A 24,668-nucleotide genomic window follows, 5' to 3' on the forward strand; every position below is an offset into this window, starting at 1 on the left:
TCCCTCCGAAAAAGGGACAGTTGGGAGCTATGTTAAATAGTAGTAATCATTAACAAACTGTTCCCCCTCCCCTTCTTGCACCTCTGACACTGTGAAAATCCTTGGTAGGTTTTGGTGCACCATATCAATTGTTATGTACAGAGTGCTTGGGAGGCCCCATGTAAAACTTGCACCGGGGCCCACAGCTCCTTAGCTACGCCACTGCCAGAACCGCTGGTGTATAGCAAGCCTATAGCTCATACATTTTACACAGCCATATCAATGTTTGCTTTTTAGTAGGAGGTTTTTTTGGTCTCTCTCATCCCCAATACTTTCCTAGTGTTTCTTAGTTATTCTGTTAGCCTTGCATAATGACTTCACAAACTGCCGCCTGGACACGCCCCCACCACGCCTCCCAGAAAACAGTTACACCAACTGCCACAAAGATGGAGAAGCAAGGCCAGAAGGAGTCTCCTCAGCCCAGAGGGCCCCAGGAGGAAGCAGAGATCCATGGCATGCAGGGTATGATTCATGTGGCTTTTCCTAAAGATTACACCAATGAAAATGGTGTTTTTTTATTTAGTTTACCCCAAAAAGAAAACTATTGCATGATAAAACAAAAATAAGTGGGTTCAGGAAAACCTGATCAGCATAGGACAGAAATGTCACACAGTCGTCATGACAGCAAAACATCAAAGGTATAACTGGATAGAGGCCAAACTGACCAGAAGAGAAACAAAATATCAGCGATTTCACCCCAATGCAGCCAAATAAACAAACGGGAGATATGATCAGCTCCTGGCGTTCCTTTATCACTGAAAACAGGTGATGTCTTGTATTGGCTCACATGAAGCTGAAGAACAAAGGCCGCGTTCACACTTGGGCGCTGTCCAGAAGCGTTTTGTGCTTTCGATCAGCAAAGATCAGCAGTGTAATCGTATGGGATTACCCCCAATGCGGCCATTGCGGCGTGATTGGGATTCCCACCGATCGCAAACGTACTGCATACAGCATTTTCTGGGCAATTGCTTTCTAATTCTCATTTACTGGAACGTAAAAGTGTGAATGGGGCCTAAGAGATTAAATCTGTTACTTTGGGAAAACCGCCATTTTATAGCCAGAATCTTACATTTGCATATGTTGCTATGGGCAACTGCCATTTTATAGCCTCAATCTTACAGCCACATATTTTGCTATGGGCAACCTCCATTTTAGTGCTATAACCTTACAGTCACATATGTTGCTATGGGCAACCTCCATTTTAGCGCTATAACCTTACAGCCACATATGTTGCTATGGGCAACCTCCATTTTAGTGCTATAACCTTACAGTCACATATGTTGCTATGGACAACCTCCATTTTAGTGCTATAACCTTACAGTCACATATGTTGCTATGGGCAACCACCATTTTATAACCATAATCTTACAGTCACATATGTTGTTATGGGCAGCCGCCATTTTTTATCCACGGTCTTAGGGCCTGTTTCCACTACATGCAGATTGGATGCAGAATGGATGCAGAAAAACTGACTCCAATTAATGCATATGGGGAAATCTGCATCAGAAAAATCGCGTTTAGTTGAAATCGGCCCATAGGCATTCATTGGAGTCCGTTTTTCTGCATGTAGTGGAAACAGGCCCTTAGAGTCTCATATGTTGCTACTGGCAACCGCCATTTTATACCCAGAACGTTATAGTCACATATGTTGCTACGGGCAGCCGCCATTTTGTAGTCACAATCCTACAGTCGCATATGTTGCTATGGGCAACCGCCATTTTTTATTCACCGGCTTATAATCAGGTCTGTTGCTATGAGCAATCATCGTTTTTATATTCCCTAGGTCACAATTATATGAGTATATATACTAGGTCACAATTACAGTATATGTGTTGCCATGTGGAACCCCCATTGTATATTCACTAAATATATATATATATATATATATATATATATATATATATATATATATATATATATATATATATATATATATATATATATATATATATATATATATATATATATATATATCTCAATCAGACCTAATGCTATGTGCAACTGCCATTTTATATGCACTAGGTCACAGCCGGATGTCTTGCAATATTTACTAGATCACAATTATATCTGTTGCTACGGGCAACCACCATTTTATATTGGTGGCTGGATCAGGGCCGGCCCTAGACTTTTTGCCGCCTGAGGCAAATTTAGAAAAAAATTGCCGCCAACGCCCCCCTATCCCCCCCGCCCCCGAGCGGGGGTCCCCCGATCGCCGTCCACTGTTACTGTATTGTGTGCTATTGTAAGTGGACGGTGATGCAGGAAGTGACGTCAGTGGAGCGCACGCTGGAACGCGGAAAAGGTGAGTCCTCCCCGCCCGTGCCTCTTACTATCGGGCATCGGCTGCTTCCTATTTACAGCTGGAGGGGAGCGCAGATCGGGGGACCCAGGGGAGGGAGGGGGGGTCCGACCCCCCTCCCCACCGCTAGGCCCAATACCCCCGTCCTGCCCGCTACCCCTCCGGCTCGGCAGCCGCCCCCCCCCCCGCCCCCCGCACCCATGGATGGGCGGGTGCCGCCCCTAGAAGTTTGCCGCCTGAGGCAAATGTTTCACCCCGCCTCATGAGTGGGCCGGCCCTGGGCTGGATGGTGTGATGGTTAAGGGCTCTGCCTCTGACACAGGAGATCAGGGTTTGAATCTCAGCTCTGCCTGTTCAGTAAGCCAGCACCTATTCAGCAGGAGACCTTAGGCAAGTCTCTCTAACACTGCTACTGCCTATAGAGTGCCTCCTAGTAGCTGCAGCTCTGGCGCTTTTAGTGTGCCAGGAGAAAAGCGCTATACAAATGTTATTTGTCTTGTCTTGTGTATTAATTAGCACTATTGGAAATCACTATTTGATATTCACTGCCTTACAACTGGATCTGTTGCTATGGGCAACCACCATTTTACAATCTCTGGATCGCTATAGAATACAGAATGTTTACATAATAGCATTAAAGAGGCCACATATTAAAGTAAAACAATCCAATTTCATGGCAATTGGATAACAAAACGATCGGTTGTACAGAAAAGTCTAAAGCTTTTTTTTTAGGTCGTTTGAAAAATCTGATTGAATTTATAATTTTTATTCCACAGTATATAAACTAGGTCACAATGATATGAGTTACTATGAGGAACCGCCATTTTATATTCACTGCATTACAATCAGAGCTGATGCTATGTGCAATCTTATATTCTCTACTAGCTCACAGTCAGATCTCATGTTATATTTACTACATTACAGTCACCTCTGTTCCAACGGGCACCCACCCAGTATTTTCTACTCACTGACTCACAATCACATCTGTTGCTATGAGCAACTACCATTTTGTATTCGCTAGGTCACTATCACATCTGTTGCTACAGGCAACCGTTATTTTATATTCACTAGGTCATAATCAGATCTGATGCTATGGATAGGCACCATTTTGTATCCACTAGAACTGTTGCTCACAATCAGATCTCTTGCTACATTTACTAGATCACAATGATATCAGTTGCTATGGGCAACCACCATTTTATATTTATTTAGGTCACAATCACATCTGTTGAGAGAGATATATATATATATATATATATATATATATATATATATATATATATATATATATATATATATATATATTACATTACAGTCACATCTGTTCCAACTGGCAATCACCATTTTATACTCACCGGCTCACATTCACATCTGTTGCTATGGGCAACCACTATTTTATATTCAATAGGTCATAAACAGATCTGATGCTATGGATAGCTACCATTATGTATTCGCCAGGTTGCATTTAGTTCTGTGTCTGTGGGCAACCACCATTTTTGTATTTACTAGCTCACAATCAGATCTCTTACTATAGTTACTAGATCACAATTACAGTGGTGTGAAAAACTATTTGCCCCCTTCCTGATTTCTTATTCTTTTGCATGTTTGTCACACTTAAATGTTTCTGCTCATCAAAAAACGTTAACTATTAGTCAAAGATAACATAATTGAACACAAAATGCAGTTTTAAATTATGTTTTTTATTATTTAGTGAGGAAAAAACCCTCAAAACCTACATGGCCCTGTGTGAAAAAGAAATTGCCCCCTGAACCTAATAACTGGTTGGGCCACCCTTAGCAGCAATAACTGCAATCAAGCATTTGCGATAACTTGCAACGAGTCTTTTACAGCGCTCTGGAGGAATTTTGGCCCACTCATCTTTGCAGAATTGTTGTAATTCAGCTTTATTTGAGGGTTTTCTAGCATGAACCGCCTTTTTAAGGTCATGCCACAACATCTCAATAGGATTCAGGTCAGGACTTTGACTAGGCCTCTCCAAAGTCTTCATTTTGTTTTTCTTCAGCCATTCAGAGGTGAATTTGCTGGTGTGTTTTGGGTCATTGTCCTGCTGCAGCACCCAAGATCGCTTCAGCTTGAGTTGACAAACAGATGGCCGGACATTCTCCTTCAGGATTTTTTGGCAGACAGTAGAATTCATGGTTCCATCTATCACAGCATGCCTTCCAGGTCCTGAAGCAGCAAAACAACCCCAGACCATCACACTACCACCACCATATTTTACTGTTGGTATGATGTTCTTCTGCTGAAATGCTGTGTTACTTCTACGCCAGATGTAACGGGACACGCACCTTCCAAAAAGTTCAACTTTTGTCTCGTCGGTCCACAAGGTATTTTCCCAAAAGTCTTGGCAATCATTGAGATGGTTTTTTTTAGCAAAATTGAGACTAGCCTTAATGTTCTTTTTGCTTAAAAGTGGTTTGCGCCTTGGATATCTTCCATGCAGGCCGTTTTTGCCCAGTCTCTTTCTTATGGTGGAGTCATGAACAATGACCTTAATTGAGGCAAGTGAGGCCTGCAGTTCTTTAGATGTTGTCCTGGGGTCTTTTGTGGCCTCTCGGATGAGTTTTCTCTGCTCTCTTGGGGTAATTTTGGTCGGCCGGCCACTCCTGGGAAGGTTCATCACTGTTCCATGTTTTTGCCATTTGTGGATAATGGCTCTCACTGTGGTTCGCTGGAGTCCCAAAGCTTTAGAAATGGCTTTACAACCTTTACCAGACTGATAGATTTCAATTACAGTACTTTTGTTCTCATTTGTTCCTGAATTTCTTTGGATCTTGGCATGATGTCTAGCTTTTGAGGTGCTTTTGGTCTACTTCTCTGTGTCAGATAGCTCCTATTTAAGTGATTTCTTGATTGAAACAGGTGTGGCAGTAATCAGGCCTGGGGGTGACTACAGAAATTGAACTCAGGTGTAATAAACCACCTTTAAGTTATTTTTTAACAAGGGGGGGCAATCACTTTTTCACACAGGGCCATGTAGATTTGTAGGTTTTTTTTCTCACTAAATAATAAATACCATCATTTAAAACTGCATTTTTTGTGTTCAATTAGGTTATCTTTGACTTAGTTAACGGTTTTTGATGAGCAGAAACATTTACGTGTGACAAACATGCAAAAGAATAAGAAATCAGGAAGGGGGCAAATAGTTTTTCACACCACTGTATATCTGTTGCTATGGGCAACTAGCATTTTATATTCATTAGGTCACCACCACATCTGTTGCTATGGGCAACCACCATTTTATATGTATTAGCGATATGGGCAATCACTATTTAATAATCCTCTGCCTTACAATTGCTATTCCTATGGGAAACCACTATTTTACATTCCCTGGTCCGCTATAGAATACAGAACGTTAATATAGCAGCATTAAGGTGGCCACACGGTAAAAAAACAAAATCAAATTTTACAGCAATTAGAAAAAAAAAAGGATTGGTGGTACAGAAAAAGTGAAAGCTTTTTTTTCTTGTTCATTTGAGAAATTTGATTGAATTTATAATTTTTTTCCCGCTTAAAATAGATCTGGAGTGGTGGATTTTTCAGACTAATTGTAAAATGACATCTTTGGCTTATGAATCTTTAGTGGTATGTGTGGCAAGGCATGTGGTGGGGGTGTGATTAGCGGTGTAGCATAGGCGTGTCTTAAAGTCTCTGTCTTTCTCATTTCAAAAAGTTGGGAGGTATGTCTTTTGGGCAGCGGCTTCCAAAGCGGCATCCCCCAGGGCGTGCCTGCTGCGCTTATTAGGAAACATGTCTCTGAATAAACCTGTTTGGTTTCTCACTAGGAATCCCCGACGTTCCATTCTGCATGAATAAAAGTGGTCAAGTAAAACGCCCAATGAACCCATTCTTGGTCTGGGCCCGTATTCAACGACCCATTGTGTCCAAAGCCAACCCCTGGGCCAGCACCACCCAGATCAGTACGTTGCTTGGGATGGAGTGGAGCAAGCTCACCGAAGAAGAGAAGAACCCATTTTATGAAAAAGCCCATGAAATAAAAATGAAGCACAACAAGATGTTTCCAGGTATGCGAGTTAAGAAGCTTAATGCCATAGTTAGATGTTTCTTATACTTACTGCTGGTTGGGGAGGGAGGGGCTTAAAGGACCATTGTAGTGAAAAATGTTGACTCCTGCAACTCCTGTGTAGAGATGATTGTGTGTAGAGGAACCCATGGACAAGCAGGTGATCAGTCTCATCAGGTGATACGTTTGCAAGGCTCTGATTTGTTGTGATTATTTACTTCCTGTTTAAAGCTACATACCAAGTTTACATTTTTGTCTTGCCCATCGCTCTTGTCAGCCAGAATTCTAAAGTGTTAACAGGCTTCTTTCAATGTCACAAACGTCCCCTTGGTGATCTATCTGGTTAGATTCCTATGCCCAATGCCTCCTAACTGTCCTGATTTCACCGGGACTGCCCTGAGTTGAAACGTATGGTCCTGTATCCCGTAGCAACCCCTCAGATCTCAAACAGGAAAAAAGACTCGTGCTCTTACCGAAAACAGTATGCCACCATAGGCACCTATTATAAGGAGTGGGGGGAGTTAAGTACTAGGCATAGGTGGAGAGAGGTCTTAGGGTTGGGCATCGGTAGAGGGAGGTCTTTGGGTTAAGCAACAGTAGAGGGTGGTCTAAGGGTTAGGCATCAGTAAAGGGAGGTCTTAGGGTTAGGCATTGCTAGTGGGAGGTTTAAGGGTTAGACATCAGTAGAGGGAGGTCTTAGGGTTAGGCATCAATAGAGGGAGGATTTAGGGTTAGGCATCGGTAGAGGGGGGTCTTAGAGTTAGACGTTGGTAGAGGGAGGTCTTAGGGTTAGGCATCGGTAGAGGGAGTTCCTAGGGTTAGGCATCAGTAGAGGGAGGTGTTAGGGTTAGGCATTGGCAGCACGGTGGCGTAGTGGTTAGCTCTCTCGCCTTGCAGCGCTGGGTCCCTGGTTCGAATCCCAGCCAGGGCACTATCTGCAAAGAGTTTGTATGTTCTCTCCGTGTCTGCGTGGGTTTCCTCCGGGCACTCCGGTTTCCTCCCACATTCCAAAAACATACAGATAAGTTAATTGGCTACCTCTAAAAATTGGCCCTAGACTACAGTACTTACACTACATAATATAGACATATGGCAATGGTAGGGATTAGATTGTGAGCTCCTTTGAGGGACAGTTAGTGACAAGATATATATATATACTGTACAGCGCTGCATAATATGTCGGCGCTATATAAATACTAAATAATAATAATAATAATAATAATAATTGGTAGAGGCAGGTCTTAGGGTTAGGCATCGGTAGAGGGAGTTCTTAGGGTTAGGCATCAGTAGAGGGCGGTCCTAGGGTTAGGCATCGGTAGAGGGAGTTCTTAGGGTTAGGCCTCAGTAGAGGGAGGTTTTAGGGTTAGGCATCAGTAGAGGGGGGTCTTAGAGTTAGACGTTGGTAGAGGGAGGTCTTAAGGTTAGGCATCGGTAGAGGGAGTTCCTAGGGTTAGGCATCAGTAGAGGGAGGTGTTAGGATTAGGCAATGGTAGAGGCAGGTCTTAGGGTTAGGCATCGGTAGAGGGAGTTCTTAGGGTTAGGCATAGGTGGGTTGAGGGAGTTTGTAGGGTTAGGCATCGGTAACAGGAGTTCTTAGGGTTAGGCATCAGTAGAGGGCGGTCCTAGGGTTAGGCAACGGTAGAGGGAGTTCTTAGGGTTAGGCCTCAGTAGAGGGAGGTTTTAGGGGAAGGCATCAGTAGAGGGCGGTCTTAGAGTTAGATGTTGATAGGGGGAGGTCTTAGGGTTAGGCATCAGCAGAGGGAGGTCTTAGGGTTAGGCATCAGTAGAGGGAGGGCTTAGGGTTAGGCATCGGTAGAGGGAGGTTTTAGGGTAAGGCATCAGTAAAGGGCGGTCTTAGAGTTAGATGTTGATAGAGGGAGATCTTAGGGTTAGGCATCGGCAGAGGGAGTTCTTAGGGTTAGGCATCGGTAGAGGGCAGTCTTAGGATAAGACATCGGTAGAGGGAGTTCTTAGGGCTAGGCATCAGTAGAGGGAGGTTTTAGGTTTAGGCATCAGTAGAATGTGGTCTTAGAGTTAGACGTCGGTAGAGGGAGGTATTTGGGTTAGGCATCGCTAAAGGGAGGGTTCTGTGTGAGAGTAAGATTAGGTTAAAACATAGTAAAATATCAGTATATATCAAGATAACCGATATTTTACTATTGGAATTAAGTAGAATATTGGTAATTTTACCGATATTCTACTAGCGGCAATCCTATGCGTCCTTTTTTCCCCGGCAACTATTTTACATGTACGCCCTCTAATGTCCTGATGGAGGGAAGCAGTGGAAGAATCAGGGCGGAGATCACAGCCGCAGGCCGAGCCGGCTGTAATGACGTGAGTTTTGATCACGCCGCATCACCTGGGCTGTCGTCAAAGCTGGCTCGGCATGCGGCTAGTTGAGCGGCACTGGAACAAAGAGAGTGAAGTGAGTCATTTATCTACAGTCGCTCCCTGTGCCGATCTTTGCGTAGAGGGATGGGAGGATTAGGAGGAACCACTAGACAACAGGGAACTGTTTAGGGGAGGCACTAGACATCAGGGATCTGTATAGGTTAAGGGAGGAGCTACTAGACACCAGGGAACTGTATAGTTGTGAGGAGGGGGTACTAGACATTAGGGAACTGTATGGAGAAGGGAGGAGGAACCACTAGACACCAGTGAACTGCATAGGGGAGGAGGAAGAGGCACTAGACACCAGGGAATTCTATAGGTGAGGGATGGGGACCACTTGACAATATTGAACTCTACAGGGGATGGAGACCACTAAACACCAGGAAACTGTATAGGGGAGGGGAGCATGCTGCGTGTAGAATTAGGGCCTGGCTAGAGGTGTAGCAGAGGCATGTCTTAGTGACCCTTTTTCCTGGCTCCAAAATTTAAGGGAGGTATGCCGGTGCCTGTTATCTGTAGGACCTTCAGGAAGATCCTTCTTTTAGGAATCAAGCATGGACTGGAGGGCAACTGACCTTTGCATTACTTTGTACCACACTGAGAAGAACAAATCAAGGGGTAGTAACATTCAAGAAACAGGGGCATAGCAATAGGGGTTGCAGAAGTTGCGACCACATCGGGGACCTTGGGCCAGAGGGGCCTGAGGGGCCCTCCTTCAACTACAGTATTAGCTCTCTATTGGTCCTGTGCTCATAATAATCACTTCTATAGATACTTTGAATAGTGGTAATCACTAACAAACTGTTCCCCATCCCCTTCTTGCACCTCTGAGCACTGTAGTTGCCATTGGCAGGTTTTGGTGCCCCGCATCAATTGCTATGTATCGAGTGCTTGGGGGTGGGGGGCCCGTTGTAAAACTTGCATCAGGGCCCACAACTCCTTAGCCACGCCACTGTCCAGCACTCAGCAGCACTCAGCCCAGCAACTGAATATTTTGGCAACCTCTTCAGAGTCAGAGTCAATGATACCATCCCCTTGCCGTCTCAATGTTTTTAGAGGGCCACCGATTGGTGGACAGTGGAAGTTCATTAGTACGCAGGCCTGCACCATCAGCAGCAAGTGAAACAAGGCCTTGTACGCTCATCCTTTAAGGGTGCCTGAGATGGGACTCCAGGCTATATGGGGGATGGGGGGTGCGCGGGTGGCCGAGCCACGCATGCACAAAAGAGTGCGGCCAGCCAGATTACCAGAGAGAATTAGAAGAGAACGGAGCTGCCCAGGAGGACAGTCAGGGAGCCCGTGAGCCTCATGGGGTTAGAGGAAGCCCTAGGTAAGTATAAATATAGCCTGGAGTCCCATCTCAGGTTCTCTTTATCCCCTCTCTTGTGTATATAAAATAACTCTATGTTTCTGTTCAGAGTGGGAGTACAAGCCACGAATTGCAAAGAAGACAAAACCTGCAATGGGTGATGAGGCCTCCGGTTCATCCAGAACCTCTGTCTATCAACCACAAAACATCCTGATGTACAAACCCAATCCACGTAAGTCAAGAATATTTCTGTAACTTGCCAGTCTTTAAAAAGCACCATCTCTATTAATATGATTAGCTACACGTGCCTTAAAGAGGAACTCCAGTGAACATTTTACTGTTGGCAGGTGATGTAGCTGCTGCATGTTTTTTGGCAGTTGGAAACAGCTGTAAACAATTATTTTCCACAATGCAGCAAGGTTCACAGACAGGACACTGCCAAAAAAAAGTACAAACTTTTCTTGTGGGAGGGGTTTCTTGTGGGAGGGGTTTCACCACAATATCAGTCATACTGGGTGCACACATAGCAGAACGGGAAAGAGTGCGTTTTCTGCCATGTGCTCTTTTGTGCGTTTTTAGTGCGTTTGCGTTCAGCGGTTTTTCCACAGATGCATTTTTTCAAGCGTCTTGCATGTGTTTTTATGCGTTTGCGTTTCGCATGTACAAAAAACATATGCATTTTGTATGCGTTTTTCATATGCTTTTCAATTGTGTCTTATGCAAATCACTAGGTAGACAACAGGAACCGGAAATACATCACAAAACAATTTAAAAAATTGCATATAAAAATGCATGGGTACGGTCAGGGGGCATGGCTAGCGGCTGCTCGAGATGGACGTCTGTTAGCAGAGCTCCGCACACCCTGGCTGCATCGGCTCACTTCACGCAGCACTTTTCGCCCCAAAAGGTTTCACCCGACATCCCTGCAGCTTGCTGAATCCCCCAAACCTAGATGGGAGGTAAGAAAGCCCGGCGCGAGAGAGATCTTACTGAATCCTCCCGGCAAGAGCCGCGCTCACGGAGGAACAAGATGGCGCCCGGGCCCAGCCAGCAAAGAGAACAGGAGCATGTGGAGAGCGAATCCGACGGAGAGAGCAGATCCACCAGTCTCAGCAGACCTCTATCCATCGGCGGACAGTCTGGGTCGGGAAGCAGAGCCCCAAGCAACCTTTCAGCCCGCGATCAAGCGCTTATGGACATGTTTAAAGTGATCCTGCAGAGGGAGCTTGAGGAATCCTCCGGCAAGCTGGCTGCTCGCCTCTCAAAAGAGATCAAGGAAATGGGGTCCAGGATTAACGAACTTGAGCGTCGCATCGACAATGTAGATGTCGTACTGGATGAACATAACAAGGATCAGGAGACGACCCAAGCAGACCTCCAAGATGTACAGCTGCGTATGGAGGATTTCGAAAACAGAGCTCGCAGAGGTAATTAACGGGTCAGGGGTCTGCCTGAGAGTATAACAGATCTGACTTCTACAGTAACTGCTCTTTTTCAAGAGCTTGTCCCTAGTCTGCCGATTGATAGACTCGAGTTTGATAGAATTCATAGAGCCCTGGGCCCAGTCAAGCCTAACGGCCTCCCCCGGGACATTGTCATTAAGTTTACCTTCTATAGATCTAAGGAAACTATTCTAAAAGCTGCAAGAGATAAAGAAGACCTTGAATTTCAGGGACACCATTATCAAATATTTGCTGACTTAGCGCCTGCTACAATCCAGAGGCGTAGAGAGATGAAGCCTTTCACTAAAATCCTTCAAGCTCATGACATAAAGTACAGTTGGGGTTTCCCCTTTAAGCTGGTGTTCTCTTACAATAACCGAGTCCATGTGATTCTAAACCCAGAAGAAGCCCGGAGAAAGTTGGAGAGGCTCAAACTTACGCTTCCGGCCTCCTCTCCCACCCGAAGCCAAGGCCCACCTCACTCCCAGCCTCCATGGGAAAAAGTAAAACAGCAGGGGTCCTCAAAGAAGCGCGAAAAGGAGATACTGATGCCGGCAACGCAGTCCGAGCCTGGCTGATCCAGTTTGCCCGGAATTGATTGGCTCTTCATCTTGTCCTCACCAAGCTGATCTGGTGAACTTACCTTATCGGTGTCATGTCGTATCCTTGGAGCCTGACTCTCAGACTAGAATTTATCTTTGCGTTTTCTATAGTGAGCTACACGTAGTGTATGAAAACGCACTCTTGCTCCAGTAGCCAACTGGACTCCTAGGCTAAATGATTTATCTACTTGACTCTATTTTATATATTTCCACTAGTTTTATCACCTGAAAAACCCAGATATAGACTCTGGTGTTAGGTGCAGGGGTAAGCGTTCATTTGGTATTCAGTATTTAGTATTTAACTCTTAGCTTTATAGTATATCTGATAGATTTTGGGGTTAATTAGGTGCTGTTAATTGGTATAACCTTTAGTTTGCTCAGCCATGCAGCCGGGGTGGGATTATCCCCCCGCACAAGCGATTTTTTCACCCGCTTGTTTTCTGGCACTGAGCCTGGATGGCCCAAGCCAGTCTCAGGTTGCCCTAAATTCTTGTATCGCCGTTTACTCCTGTTTTCAGGAGAACCGGCGAGCTAACTTTGGGCCCTTTTCTATTCTCTCTTTCTCTTTCTGCTTCCCCCTCCTCTACCTCCCCCCTCCTCTACCTCCCCCCCTGGTCCGCCCTAGCCTACGAAGAATATTCATCACCTGATAACCTATGGTGCCTCGCGTTTCCATTGTCGAGGCACACAAGGACCTTCTCCTCTGCTAGCAATAATGGCTGACCCTACTTTAAAAATTATAACGCATAATGTCCAAGGCTTCAATTCTCCCCAAAAAAGGAGCAAAGCCTTTCATTACTATAAGTCCGCTCACACAGACATTGTATGTCTGCAGGAGACTAGGTTCTCTAGATCCAGTCGCCCTTCTTATCTTAGTAAACATTTCCCGATGGCTTTCCATGCTTGCGCAAGGGAGAAGGTCCGTGGCATGTCTATTGCTTTCAGAAGGGGCCTCCCTTTCAAATGTGAGCACACTCTAGCTGATCCCACCGGGAGATATCTGATATTACGGGGCACCCTCTATGATTCCAAAATTACCTTGGCTTCCTATTATGCTCCTAATCAATTCCAGGACCGTTTCCTATCCCATTTCTTACAGGTGGTAGCGCAGCACGGGGAAGGTATGATTATCCTATGTGGAGACACAAACGAGGTGCTAGATGAGGGAATGGATAGGGCCTACAAACCTGGTTCTGCAAGAGCTCTCCAACCCATTTCGTCCACTCGGTCGCTGGCTGTCTCCCGTCTATTCAGGGACGGAGGATTGCTAGATGTCTGGCGTGATTTTAATCCACAAATGCGCGATTATACCTTCTGCTCAAGCCCACATGGGAGCTTTTGCAGAATCGATCACTTCTTTATGCAGGCACCCTATTTAGATAATGTCTCAGCCGCTAAAATCCTCGCAGTAACATGGTCAGACCATGACCCAGTGCAGATCCAATTGTCCTCCTTGATACCCAGGGGCAAGAGTTTCATCTGGAGAATTAATGACTCTGCTTTCCAGGCAAGACAATTTTGAGAGGATTCACTCCTTTCTCACCGAGTATTTGGAAACCAACGAAGGGTCGGTTGCCTCTGCGGTTTCTCTCTGGGAGGCTTTGAAGGTGACCGTGAGGGGACAGATAATTGGCTTTGCTTCCTATCTCAAAAAGCAAAGAGCTCAAAATATAGTTAACTTGACAAAACAGTACGAGGAAGCAGATCAGGCCTGGAAAGCCTCCCCATCGGCCGCTCTGAAGCTGACCAGGGACAGATTGCGGTTGCAACTAGATTCTACCTTAAGCGTAGAGGTAGAAAAGCAACTTCGATGGCGTAGAAATTTTTACTACCGTTGGGCTGATAAACCCCACACTTTCCTAGCTCGCAAATTGAAAAATCAAAAATACAAGCCTCCCACTCTACGAGTGAAAGACTCTCAGTCACCCCCCACTACGAATCCCTGTAAGATAGTCCAGTACTTTCAGAACTTCTTGCAGAAGTTGTATAGGGCGGAGGGAGAGATCGATAAGACGCAGCTTGAAGCCTATCTTGAATCAATTCACCTCCCTCCTCTCGATGCGGCCGATGCTGAACTCCTTAATGCAGAAATTACCTCGGACGAAGTTCTTGCAGCAATAAAATCGCTTAAAAGCGCTAAATCCCCGGGGCCAGACGGCTTTTCTCCCCTTTTTTATAAAAAATTCGCCCAAATGATAGCACCCCTCTTAGCCCAAATGTACAATGAATACAATAAAAATAAACTCCCAGGCCGAGATACGCTCCAAGCTAATATAGCTATGCTCCCTAAAACTGAAACAGAACCAACGGATGTTAGCAATTTTCGCCCCATTTCCCTTCTCAATGTGGACATAAAAATCCTGAGTAAAATTCTAGCCTCACGAATCAATAGGTTTCTCCCCCAGATAATCCACAAGGACCAAGTGGGCTTTGTCCCGGGGCGTCAAGCATCGGATGCTGTGTATAGAGCTATCCAGGTTTTTGAAAGCTTACGCCATAGAAAGATACCTGGTGTCTGTCTAAGCCTGGATATCTACAAAGCGTTCGATACACTTTCATGGGATTATTTATACTTTGTTTTGCAGTATAGGGGTTTTGGACTATCCTTTTTAGCCTGGCTTCAAGCCTTGTACTCCTCCCCATCAGCTAAAGTGCATTATGCTGGTTATTTATCTCCTAGCTTCACAATAGAGAGAGGAACTCGTCAAGGGTGCCCCCTTTCTCCTATTTTATTTATAATAGCGATGGAACCATTAGCGCAGATGATTAGAAACTCTGAAGAAATTCTCGGTTTCCAAATAGCCGGTACTCAGCATAAATTAAACCTTTTTGCTGACGATATGTTGCTGTTCTTGTCTAATCCAAAAACTTCTATCCCTGCATTAATGAAGGCTAGGCCGGGTACACTCTGTTAAAATGGTCTTGTTGCCAAAAATTCTTTATCATTTTAGGTTACTCCCCGTCTGGATTCCCCCGCACTTGTTACGACTCTTTCAGCATAAAATAAACAAATTTATCTGGGGAAATTCCAGGCCTAGAGTTGCCAAGGCCTCATTGTACCTCCCAAAACATTCTGGAGGCTTGGGACTTCCGGAAATACGTGCATATTATCAAGCAACACAGATTGCACCAATGGTTGGCTTGTATAGAGGGTCAGATATGCCACAATGGTCCTTATTTGATATAGCCTCTGGTTCGCCTCTGTCAGTACAATGCCCTATTTGGTTGCCTCCCAAGCTCCGGCCCCCATCACTCAGTTGCATGCTGTCTCATTGCCTTCGGGTCTGGGACTCTTTAAAATACTCGCAAAAGCTTTTATCCCCATTTCTGCTGCTCTTACCAATCACTAATAACCCCCTTTTTCCTCCAGCATGCGGTGACCCTGCAGCATTCCGCTGGTGGACTTAGAATCTGCTGATAGTATATCACATGATCAAAGATTCAAAAGTGGCTAGTTGGGATTATCTTAGGGACAAGCACCAAATCCCCGGATCAGAGTATTTTAGATATCTGCAGCTGCGACATTGGATAAATTCCCTGTTGAGAAATGTCCCAGATGCCAACATATCTCTATCACCTTTCGAGAATGCTTGCCTCCAGGACACAAGGGGTGCTGGGCTGGTGAGCAGGCTCTACTCGTCTCTAACCAGTTCTGCCCCCTCCTTTTCGCATGGGTACGTTAAGAGGTGGGAAATTGATTTAAAAGGTTCTCGCACTGTGGAAGAGTGGCAACATGCTTGGCATAGTCTCTTCCACCTTTCCATTAACTTGGGCCTTGCTGAAGCATCTTTGAAGGTGATGATGAGATGGTACTGGGTTCCCTCTAGACTAGCCCGTATGGGAGGAGATGGTAACTGCTTCAGGGGATGCCAAGCCAAGGGTGACCTACTTCACACTTTTTGGTCCTGCTCTCTATTATCTCGTTTTTGGTCAAAAACATATCGCTTGACACAGGCTGTTTTTCATACTCAACTGCGCAAAGACCCGTGGTCTGCCTTACTACACTTCAAAACTGGCAGCCTCAGCAAGGCTCAGGAAATTCTCCTCCAATTTATATTTGTGGCGGCTAAGCTAACTATTGCTAAAGCCTGGAAAAAACAGATTGTGTCATTTGAGGAAGTCAAAAACAGAGTTACCATAGCCCCCAACCGTCCCGGATTGGTCGGGATTCTCCCGATTTGGGGGGGCCCTCCCGCTGTCCCGGGCCCCCCCTCTTGAATCCCGGCCGGCTGGGCAGAGAAGAGGTGGAAAACTGATCGAGGCTCCAGCCGCGGTAATGAGGGATGCGGGAGCTTCACTACTTCCTCACTCCCTCTCTCTGAATACCCCCCTATGTATGTCTGTGTCCCCCCCTCCTGTAGGCAGAGTGAGCGCAGCGGAGCGGGCAGTCGGGTCCTCTTACCGTTGATGCACTCGTACTGACACCGGACCTCCATGTGCTTCCTGTGACGTCATAGTAAACAGGAAGCACATGGAGGTCTGGTGCCAGTACGCGTGCATCAGTGGTAAGAGGACCCGACTGCCCGCTCCGCTGCGCTCACTCTGCCTACAGGGAGGGGGGACACAGACATACATAGGGGGGTATTCAGAGAGAGGGAGGGAGGAGTGAAGCCGGCTCCCGCATCCCTCATTACCGCGGCCGGATCAGTTCTTCACCTCTTCTCTGCCCAGGCAACCTTCCCCCCCCCCCAACCTAAAAGTGGCACCCTCCTCCGCACCCACGGGCATTCCCCCCCTTCCACCCTCCTCCCCAGGTGTCAGTGTACCTTGGCCCCTGCACCCTTCCCAGGCACCCAGTCCCTGCCCCCTGTCCCTGCACCAGGCACCCTGCACCCATCCCCAGGCACCTGGCCCCCTGTACCCTTCCCCAGGCACCCAGTCCCTGCCCCCTGCACCAGGCACCCATCCCCAGGCCCCCTGTATCCTTCCTCAGGAACCCTGCACCCTTCCCTAGGCACCCTGGCCTCTGCACCCTTCCCCGGGCACCCTGTCCCAGGCACCCAGTCCCTGTCCCAGTCACCCTGCTCCAGGCACCCTGCACCCTTCCCCAGGCACCCAGTCCCTGTCCCAGGCACCCAGTCCCTGCCCCCTGAGTGTCACCCTCCCTGCCTCTGAGTGTCACCCTCCTCTCTGCCCACTGGCACTCTCCTCTCTGCCCACTCGCACCCGCCTCCTCTCCACTCACACCCTCCTCCTTCCCACTGGCACTTTCCGCCCCCACCCACTGGCACCCTCCTTTCCACCCAGTGTCACCCTCTCCCACCCTCCCCCCGCACACTCCCTCCCATTGTCACCCTCTTGCAAAAGCAGGGGTGTCTCTTAAGTGTCCCTCTTTCACATCTTCAAATGTTGGGAGGTATGGAGTTACAGGGTTTATGATTCAGGAGCAAATGGCGGGAATCCTTATGGATAGGCAGTCCAAGACTGATAAAATATGGGACCCCTGGAAATCATATCTGACCATCACCGGTCACAGATAGTTATATTACTCTGCTGTCACCGCTATGTCCACGAACTCAGGGCTATGAATCTTGGCCCGGGTTAGGACCAGTCCCCTCCCTCCCCCCCTCCCCCTCTTCTCTCCTTGCCTACTTTCTTTCTATTCTCTATCTCTCTTTCTGTTCTCCACATTCTGCAGCTAACTTCGCCTACCCCCACTGTTGGGGGAGGCCAGAGACCTTCAGGATGAAGCTCTCGAAGCGGGAACGGTGTTCAACCTGGAATACTAGTTCCCCCTATTTACGTATAGTTGGAGCCACTCGGCTCCCCTTACTTTTCTGACAACTCATCATGCCTCCAATATTGTTTTGTTTTTGCATTTGCACCTGTTTACTTGCTGTCAGTCATGATGTCTTGTTCAAATGAGTGCTTTGTCCTGCGTTGTGAGCTGTTATCTTTACTGAAAATTTAATAAAATTGTTTGAAATAGAAAAATGCATGGGTACTTTTCCGTTAGCCGGGCGCATCCTCTAGGTGGCGACAAAACTCCACCAGAGTTACATCTTTCCCTACTATCCATGTCGGCCTGGAGGGGGAATAGTAATTAGCGCCGCCGCCACCTGCCTGCCGGATGCGCGCGGCTAACGGATAAGTACCAATGCATGAAAACCGCATACCACTGCATTCCCACTGATTTTCATTATGTGCGTTTTTGATGCGAGTTTGAATACTATTCAACGAAACATGTTGCATATGCGTTTTTTCCTGTTGTCCATAGACTTCCATTAGCGGCAAGAAACGCAGCATTTTCCGCAATGCTAGCGTTTCTGCTAAGCGTGCACCTATCCAAAATGATTTGCATCTCATTGACCATCGTTAGTGCTAACACTATAAAGGCTACATACACACATCAGACCATAGTCTTTGTAAAATAAAAGATCACAGACCAAATGTTACCCCCTTTCATGTAGTATGAGAGCCATACCTACACAGTCTATTCTATGGAGCTGAACTCCCCATCAAATAGAAATATTTGCAGGATGCTGCACACACAGATGCTGTACACATGCAACAGATCAGTATCTGCAAAAGATCTGTTCCTGCAAAATGCATTCATAGTCTATGATATCTGCAGATCCTCATACACACCTTGTTTAACGGACAATCATCTGCAGATCAGACAATTATCTGCAGATCCTCATACACACCTTGCTTAACTGACATTCATCTGCAGATCAGACAATCATCTGCAGATCTGAAAATCCATCCTGGTGGATCTGATCTGCAGATGAATGTCAGTTAAACAAGGTGTGTATGAGGATCTGCAGATATCATAGACTATGAATGCATTTTTCAGGAACAGATCTTTTGCAGATACTGATCTGTTGAATGTGTACAGCATCTTTGTGTTCAGCATCTTGCAAAGATTTCTGTCTGATGGGGAGTGCAGCTCCATAGAATAGACTGTGTAGGTATGGCTCTCATACTACATGGAAGGGGGTAACATTGGTCTGTGATCTTTCATTTTCCCAAAACTTTTATCTGATGTGTGTACCCACCTTAACACTAGTGTTATCCAGTACATTAGTGAAGAGGGACAGGTCCTCTTCACTCCTCTTCAGTGTATAAGTAAGTACTGTACCACCAAAAACCACGTGTCTTCCATCGTTGTCACATGACATGCATGTAGGAGTGGACCCTCTGCCATGGAAGTGAGCTAAATACTGTGATCTCTGTGGTAAAAATAAACTGAAGAGATAAACAATTGTATTTATCCTCCTACACCTAAAATGACTTTAGACATCCCATGGTTTTATTTTATATTTAACCATTTACAATGCAGGTTGAATGTTTTGTTGCCTCTGCTCAGTGACAGCCTAATAAGTGTCCCAGAGTAAGAAAAAGGTCAATAGTTCATTTATTTTATCTTCCTCCATTTGCTCCCGGAAGCTGTATTCTGCCAGGAAAACTTTTATAGCAGTAATTTGCTTATCAGTAAAGTTTACTATATTCCTGACAAGGTACCGACAAGACAGAAGCTGTCACTTCCATGCCTGTAAATTAAAAGATACCGGAGGTGACATGTGACATGATGAGACAGACATGGGTATGTACAGTGCCTAGCACACAAATAACTATGCTGTGTTCCTTTTTTTCTTTCTCTGCCTGAAAGAGTTAAATATCAGGTATGTAAGTGGCTGACTCAGTCCTGACTCAGACAGGAAGTGACTACAGTGTGACCCTCACTGAAAAGAAATTCCAACTATAAAACACTTACCTAGCAGAAAATGGCTTCTGAGAACAGTAAAGAGACAAAAAGGGTCAATAGTTCATATATTTTAGCTCTGGCATACTTCAATGTGTCATTGAGCAAAAACAATAAAACAGTTAAAACTGAAAAAGTAGATTTAAACATAAAATAAAACTATGGAATATCTTAAAAAGTCATTTTTAGGAGAAGGAAGATAGATACAATTGTTTATTTCATTAGTTTATTTTCGCTTTGGGTGTCCTTTAACTCTTCCTGGCAGCAAAATAAAGCAAGTAAAACAGCCTGGATATGCACTGTGCATACATGTTTATCTCATCATGTCACAAGTCGCCTCGGGTACACTTTAAGTTTAAGCCAATCTGAAATTGTTATTTATGCACACTTAGATGTAAGTACAGTTATACGTTAACCCTGGGTGGGCTGTGTATTGTTACTGTACTAACCATGGAGTGCTGTTTGGCTGCAGAGCATTGTCCCCGGACTGCAAAGAAGACTAAAACTCCACTGCATGATAAACCTTCCACCTCCAGGCCACCTGTCTATAACACCCCAGCCAACCTGATGCTCAAACCAAATCCAGGTAAGTCCTGGCTGTATTCTGTAACTTGCAAGCATTTAACCGCTTAAAGGACCTCTGTCACGAAAATCCTAAAATTTTAAATACATATAAACATATACTAATAAGAAGCATGTTTCCTCCAGAGTAAAATGAACCATAAATTACTTTTCTCCTATGTTGCAGTCACTTACAGTAAGTATTAGAAATCTGACATTACCGACAGATTTTGGACTAGCCCATCTTATCATAGGGGGGTTCTCAGTGTTTTCTTTATTTTTAAAAGCACTTAGTGAATGACAGTTGCTCCGTCCAACGACCAAAAAGTGTACAGCGAGCAGGGAAGCTGGCCAGCATCATTGTATAAATCTTTTTCAGGGAGTGTCTTTATAAAGAATAAAGGCCATGCTGAGAATCCCCTATAGAGAGATGGGCTAGCCCAAACCCTGTCGGTAATGTCAGATTTCTACTACTTACTGTAAGTGACAGCAACATAGGAGAAAAGTAATTTATGGCTCATTTTACTCTGGAAGAAACATACTTCTTATTTGTATGTGTTTTAAATTTTAAGATTTATGTGACAGTTTTTCTTTAAGGCCCACAGGGTTTCTTCCTCAGTGACCAGGCCATTTTTTACAATTCAGTGCTCTGCAGCTTAAATAGCTTGCTGCAGAGCCATACAATGCAGAACACAAATGAATACCCCCCCCCCTTTTCTGCCCACCAACAGAGCTTTCTGTTGGTGGGCTCTGATCGCTGCTGCTGCAGCTTGTTTTTTGTTTTTATTAATTTAATTCTTAATACAAATGTGTTATCCCTCCCCCAACCCAGGGACCAATCAGAGTGGTCCTCTCTCATAGGCATCAGCCTATGAGAGGGGATCGTGATCGGAGCCCCTCCAGGGGACAGCAGCGTCACACAGCTGTCCCCAGTACAGTGCTGCCGTAGATCTCAGCGCTGTACAATGTAAATAGATGGTGGTTACGCCGTCTAACAGTCTGCTAGCGGCGATCGCTGCTGGGACTGGGAGACTGATGACGGAGCAGAGCTCCATCACTCAAGCAGGGATGCGCGCGCATCGGCGTGCGCGATCCCCTGCAAACCACTCCCCCAGGACGTTGCTTGCGATAGCGCTGGCGATTTATAATATGAACAAAGCCTTCACAATATGTCTGCTTCCATGAAAGCAGGAAGTAGACACATTGCAGATTTATTTTAGGATTTGTATCAGCTGTAACCAAGATGTTTTTGATTAAAGATTATTTTGCTGTTGCGTATCTTTTACAGCAGAGAGGAAGTTTTGAGTTCAGGTCCACTTTAACTCTTGCAAGGGCCGGAGGGATTGCTTCTTTTTTCAACAAAAGTGAAATTTCACTTTAAAAGGACTGCCATATATGTTTCCTTTCAAACAATACCAGTTGCCTGGCTGTCCTGCTGATCCTCTGCCTCTAATATTTTTCAGCAATAGACCATGAACAAGCATGCAGCATATCAGGAACTCTGACTGAAGTGACTGGATTAGCTGCTTGCTTGTTACAGATGTGTGAAATCCAGGTACTACTGCAGCCAAATAGATCAGCAGGATAAATATCAAGATAACTTCAGATAAAATACTCTAGTATCGTTCCACCCCAACGCAATGTGCAATTAGAATATACAAAACACTCCCAAGACTATAGGGGTTTTCTTTATTCTTCAATAGTAAAAATCTTCTGGATTGCAGTCGTGACAATTCATACAAAGATCTGCTCTACAGAACCATAAACTGCCTGACAGGCATTTCACGGTCAGAAGCCACTTCCTCAGAGGCACACAAATGTGTAGATATCAGGATAAAACCCAAGGTTAAGAGACCAGAATCCAAGATACAGAGTGTCCAGACATGACACAAGAATGTGCTGTCTGCAGTCACCAACAGGAACGCTGAGATCGCCCAATATACTATTGAAGAATAAAGACTGTTGCTGTTCCTATTAAAACCCCCGAAAGTCTTGGGACTGTTTTGTATATTCTAAGATAAGCAGGACAGCCAGGCAACTGGTATTGTTCAAAAGAAATTAAATATGGCAGCCTTCAGATCCCTCTCAGTCAGTTCAGGTGTCCCTGGCGTTTAGTTTCCCTAGGATTTCTGTGCAAAGAGTGATCCAATTAATTTTCACAACCTTTTTTTCCTGTAACTTGCCAAAATGTGTCAAGCAAGGGTCTAGTATACAGTGCAGGAGAGTACTGACATATATGCACATCAATACTGGTCACAGCATGTTCTGTATTGACGTGTATAACAGTCAATACCGCTAGGGAGTTTGACCACTTTACCACCACCGGTGCGTGTATCTATGCCCCTTTTAATACGCTTTCCCAACCAGGGGCGTAGATACCTGCACCCCCCGCCGCTACTGCCGCTGTCCGCGCTCCCGCGAGCTCGTGCGCGCGCTCCTGCGCTCGTGCACCCTGCCGCCCGCTCGCCCGGAGATCAATGAATGGGTAAAACCGTTCCCGTTCGTTGATCTAAGCCCCCCAGCAATGATCGGCTGCTTCTATGAGAAGCAGCGCGATCATTGTGAAAAAAAAAAAGTTTCCCAGCTTCATAACACTTCCTGTAATCGTACTTCCTACGCTTACAGGATGCATTCACAAAAAAGTACTGTGGCCACCTTTTGGCCAAATAGTAAAACTACACCCAAAAACATTTTTCATATATAAATGAATGGTTTTATAAAATTATGTATAAATTAACTCATTACCTCCCACACTCCCCAATTTCTTTTTTTTTGGGTAATAAAAAGAAAAAAAAATGACAATTAAAAAAAACAAACATAAATAGTTACCTTAGGGACTGAACTCTTTAAATATTTATGTAAAGAGGGTATAACACTGTTACTTTATAAACTACGGGCTTGTAATTAGGGATGGACGCAAAACTGAAAAAAATGCACCTTTATTTCTAAATAAAATATTGGCACCAAACATTGTGATAGGGACATAATTTAAATGGTGTAATAACCAGGACAAATGGGCAAATAAATGTCATGGATTTTAATTGCAGTAGCATGCATTATTTAAAAACTATAATGGCCGAAAACTGAAAAATAATGATTTTTTTCCCCACATTTTTTCCTATTTTCCCATTAAAACACATTTAGAATAAAATAATTCTTGGCATAATGTCCCACCTAAAGAAAGCCTAATTGGTGACGAAAAAAACAAGATATAGTTCATTTCATTGCGATAAGTAATGATAAAGTTATAGATGAATGAATGGAAGGAGCGCTGAAAGGTGAAAATTGCTCTGGTGCTCAAGGGATAAAACCTCTCAGTTGTGAAGATGTCCAACAATAAATCCTACAGAAAAAGTCCAATATAAGATTTTTATATAATTCATGCTAGTTGTTAAGCTAATTTCCACAATGTAATATTTGTTTTGAAGGTGAATCGGGGAAGCACACATCGTCCAGTGAAGGGAATATTGCACAGATAGCTGACGCTCCATCTCTGTTATCATGCCCGACAACCTCAAACCCACCACCGACCTCGCCTGATCCAGTCTCACCACCAAGATCTGAGAGGTCACAGCAGTCGGCAGGACCAGGACCTTCTGCAGAACCTTGTACACCTCTACCGCAAGATGGCCACGCCCGCTCGGGAAGCACAGAGAATACCGCCTCCCCGCTGTACTCCATCCGCGAACATTACGTCATGGATTATGGTGGCATCTGCCCTGGTTATGGATCACCATTCATGACTCTTCCACCAATCCACCCCTTCCCAAATGTATTCCAAGCACCTTATTCAGGATATCCCATGCCTTACGGGCATCCACCAAACGTCTCATACCCCTTCCCGTATGTCCTTCCAGGAAATTACTACAGTCCATATGGGTAAGGAAAAACTCTTATGATTATTGACACTATTATTATTAGCAGTATTTAAAAAGCACGGGACCTTTTGTGCATTGCTTTTCATATGTATGTTTAACAGTTTGTGTTACTAACTGTCAGTCAAAAGCAAGAAGTATTGAATCAGGATGAAACCATCGTTGGCTAACTTGGAAAAGAAAGAGTAAAGCTGAGTGCTCCCCACCCGACGGGTCCAGCAATGTCCCCTTCATGACGAGTGTGCAGTGATTTCTCTTTATGCTACGCAAGCATGACGGCACACGATGGGCGCGAAAGTCAAGCAATCGCAGTACTTTGTACTGAGTCGTCGGAGATCTTAACGACCCAATCCGCCGTGAGGGTCGTTATTGTCGTGCATCGCTTAACGTTGCTTGCGTG

The 24,668-nt window shown here is 45.1% G+C and overlaps 1 protein-coding gene across 1 annotated transcript in view; it reads left to right on the forward strand.

Annotated features, from left to right (window-relative positions):
• The first annotated feature begins 335 nt into the window (after positions 1–335).
• Positions 336–24,668, forward strand: part of LOC137561767 (transcription factor SOX-30-like) — a 29,984-nt gene continuing 5,651 nt past the window's right edge. The window contains exons 1-5 of the mRNA XM_068273123.1: positions 336–501; positions 6,145–6,384; positions 10,193–10,315; positions 20,305–20,418; positions 23,822–24,272. Coding sequence (XP_068129224.1) covers positions 351–501; positions 6,145–6,384; positions 10,193–10,315; positions 20,305–20,418; positions 23,822–24,272 — 1,079 coding nt within the window. The 5' untranslated portion in view covers positions 336–350. The remainder of the gene's footprint in view (positions 502–6,144; positions 6,385–10,192; positions 10,316–20,304; positions 20,419–23,821; positions 24,273–24,668) is intronic.

Source organism: Hyperolius riggenbachi, chromosome 3 (genome assembly GCF_040937935.1).
Source record: "Hyperolius riggenbachi isolate aHypRig1 chromosome 3, aHypRig1.pri, whole genome shotgun sequence".
Taxonomy (NCBI): domain Eukaryota; kingdom Metazoa; phylum Chordata; class Amphibia; order Anura; family Hyperoliidae; genus Hyperolius; species Hyperolius riggenbachi.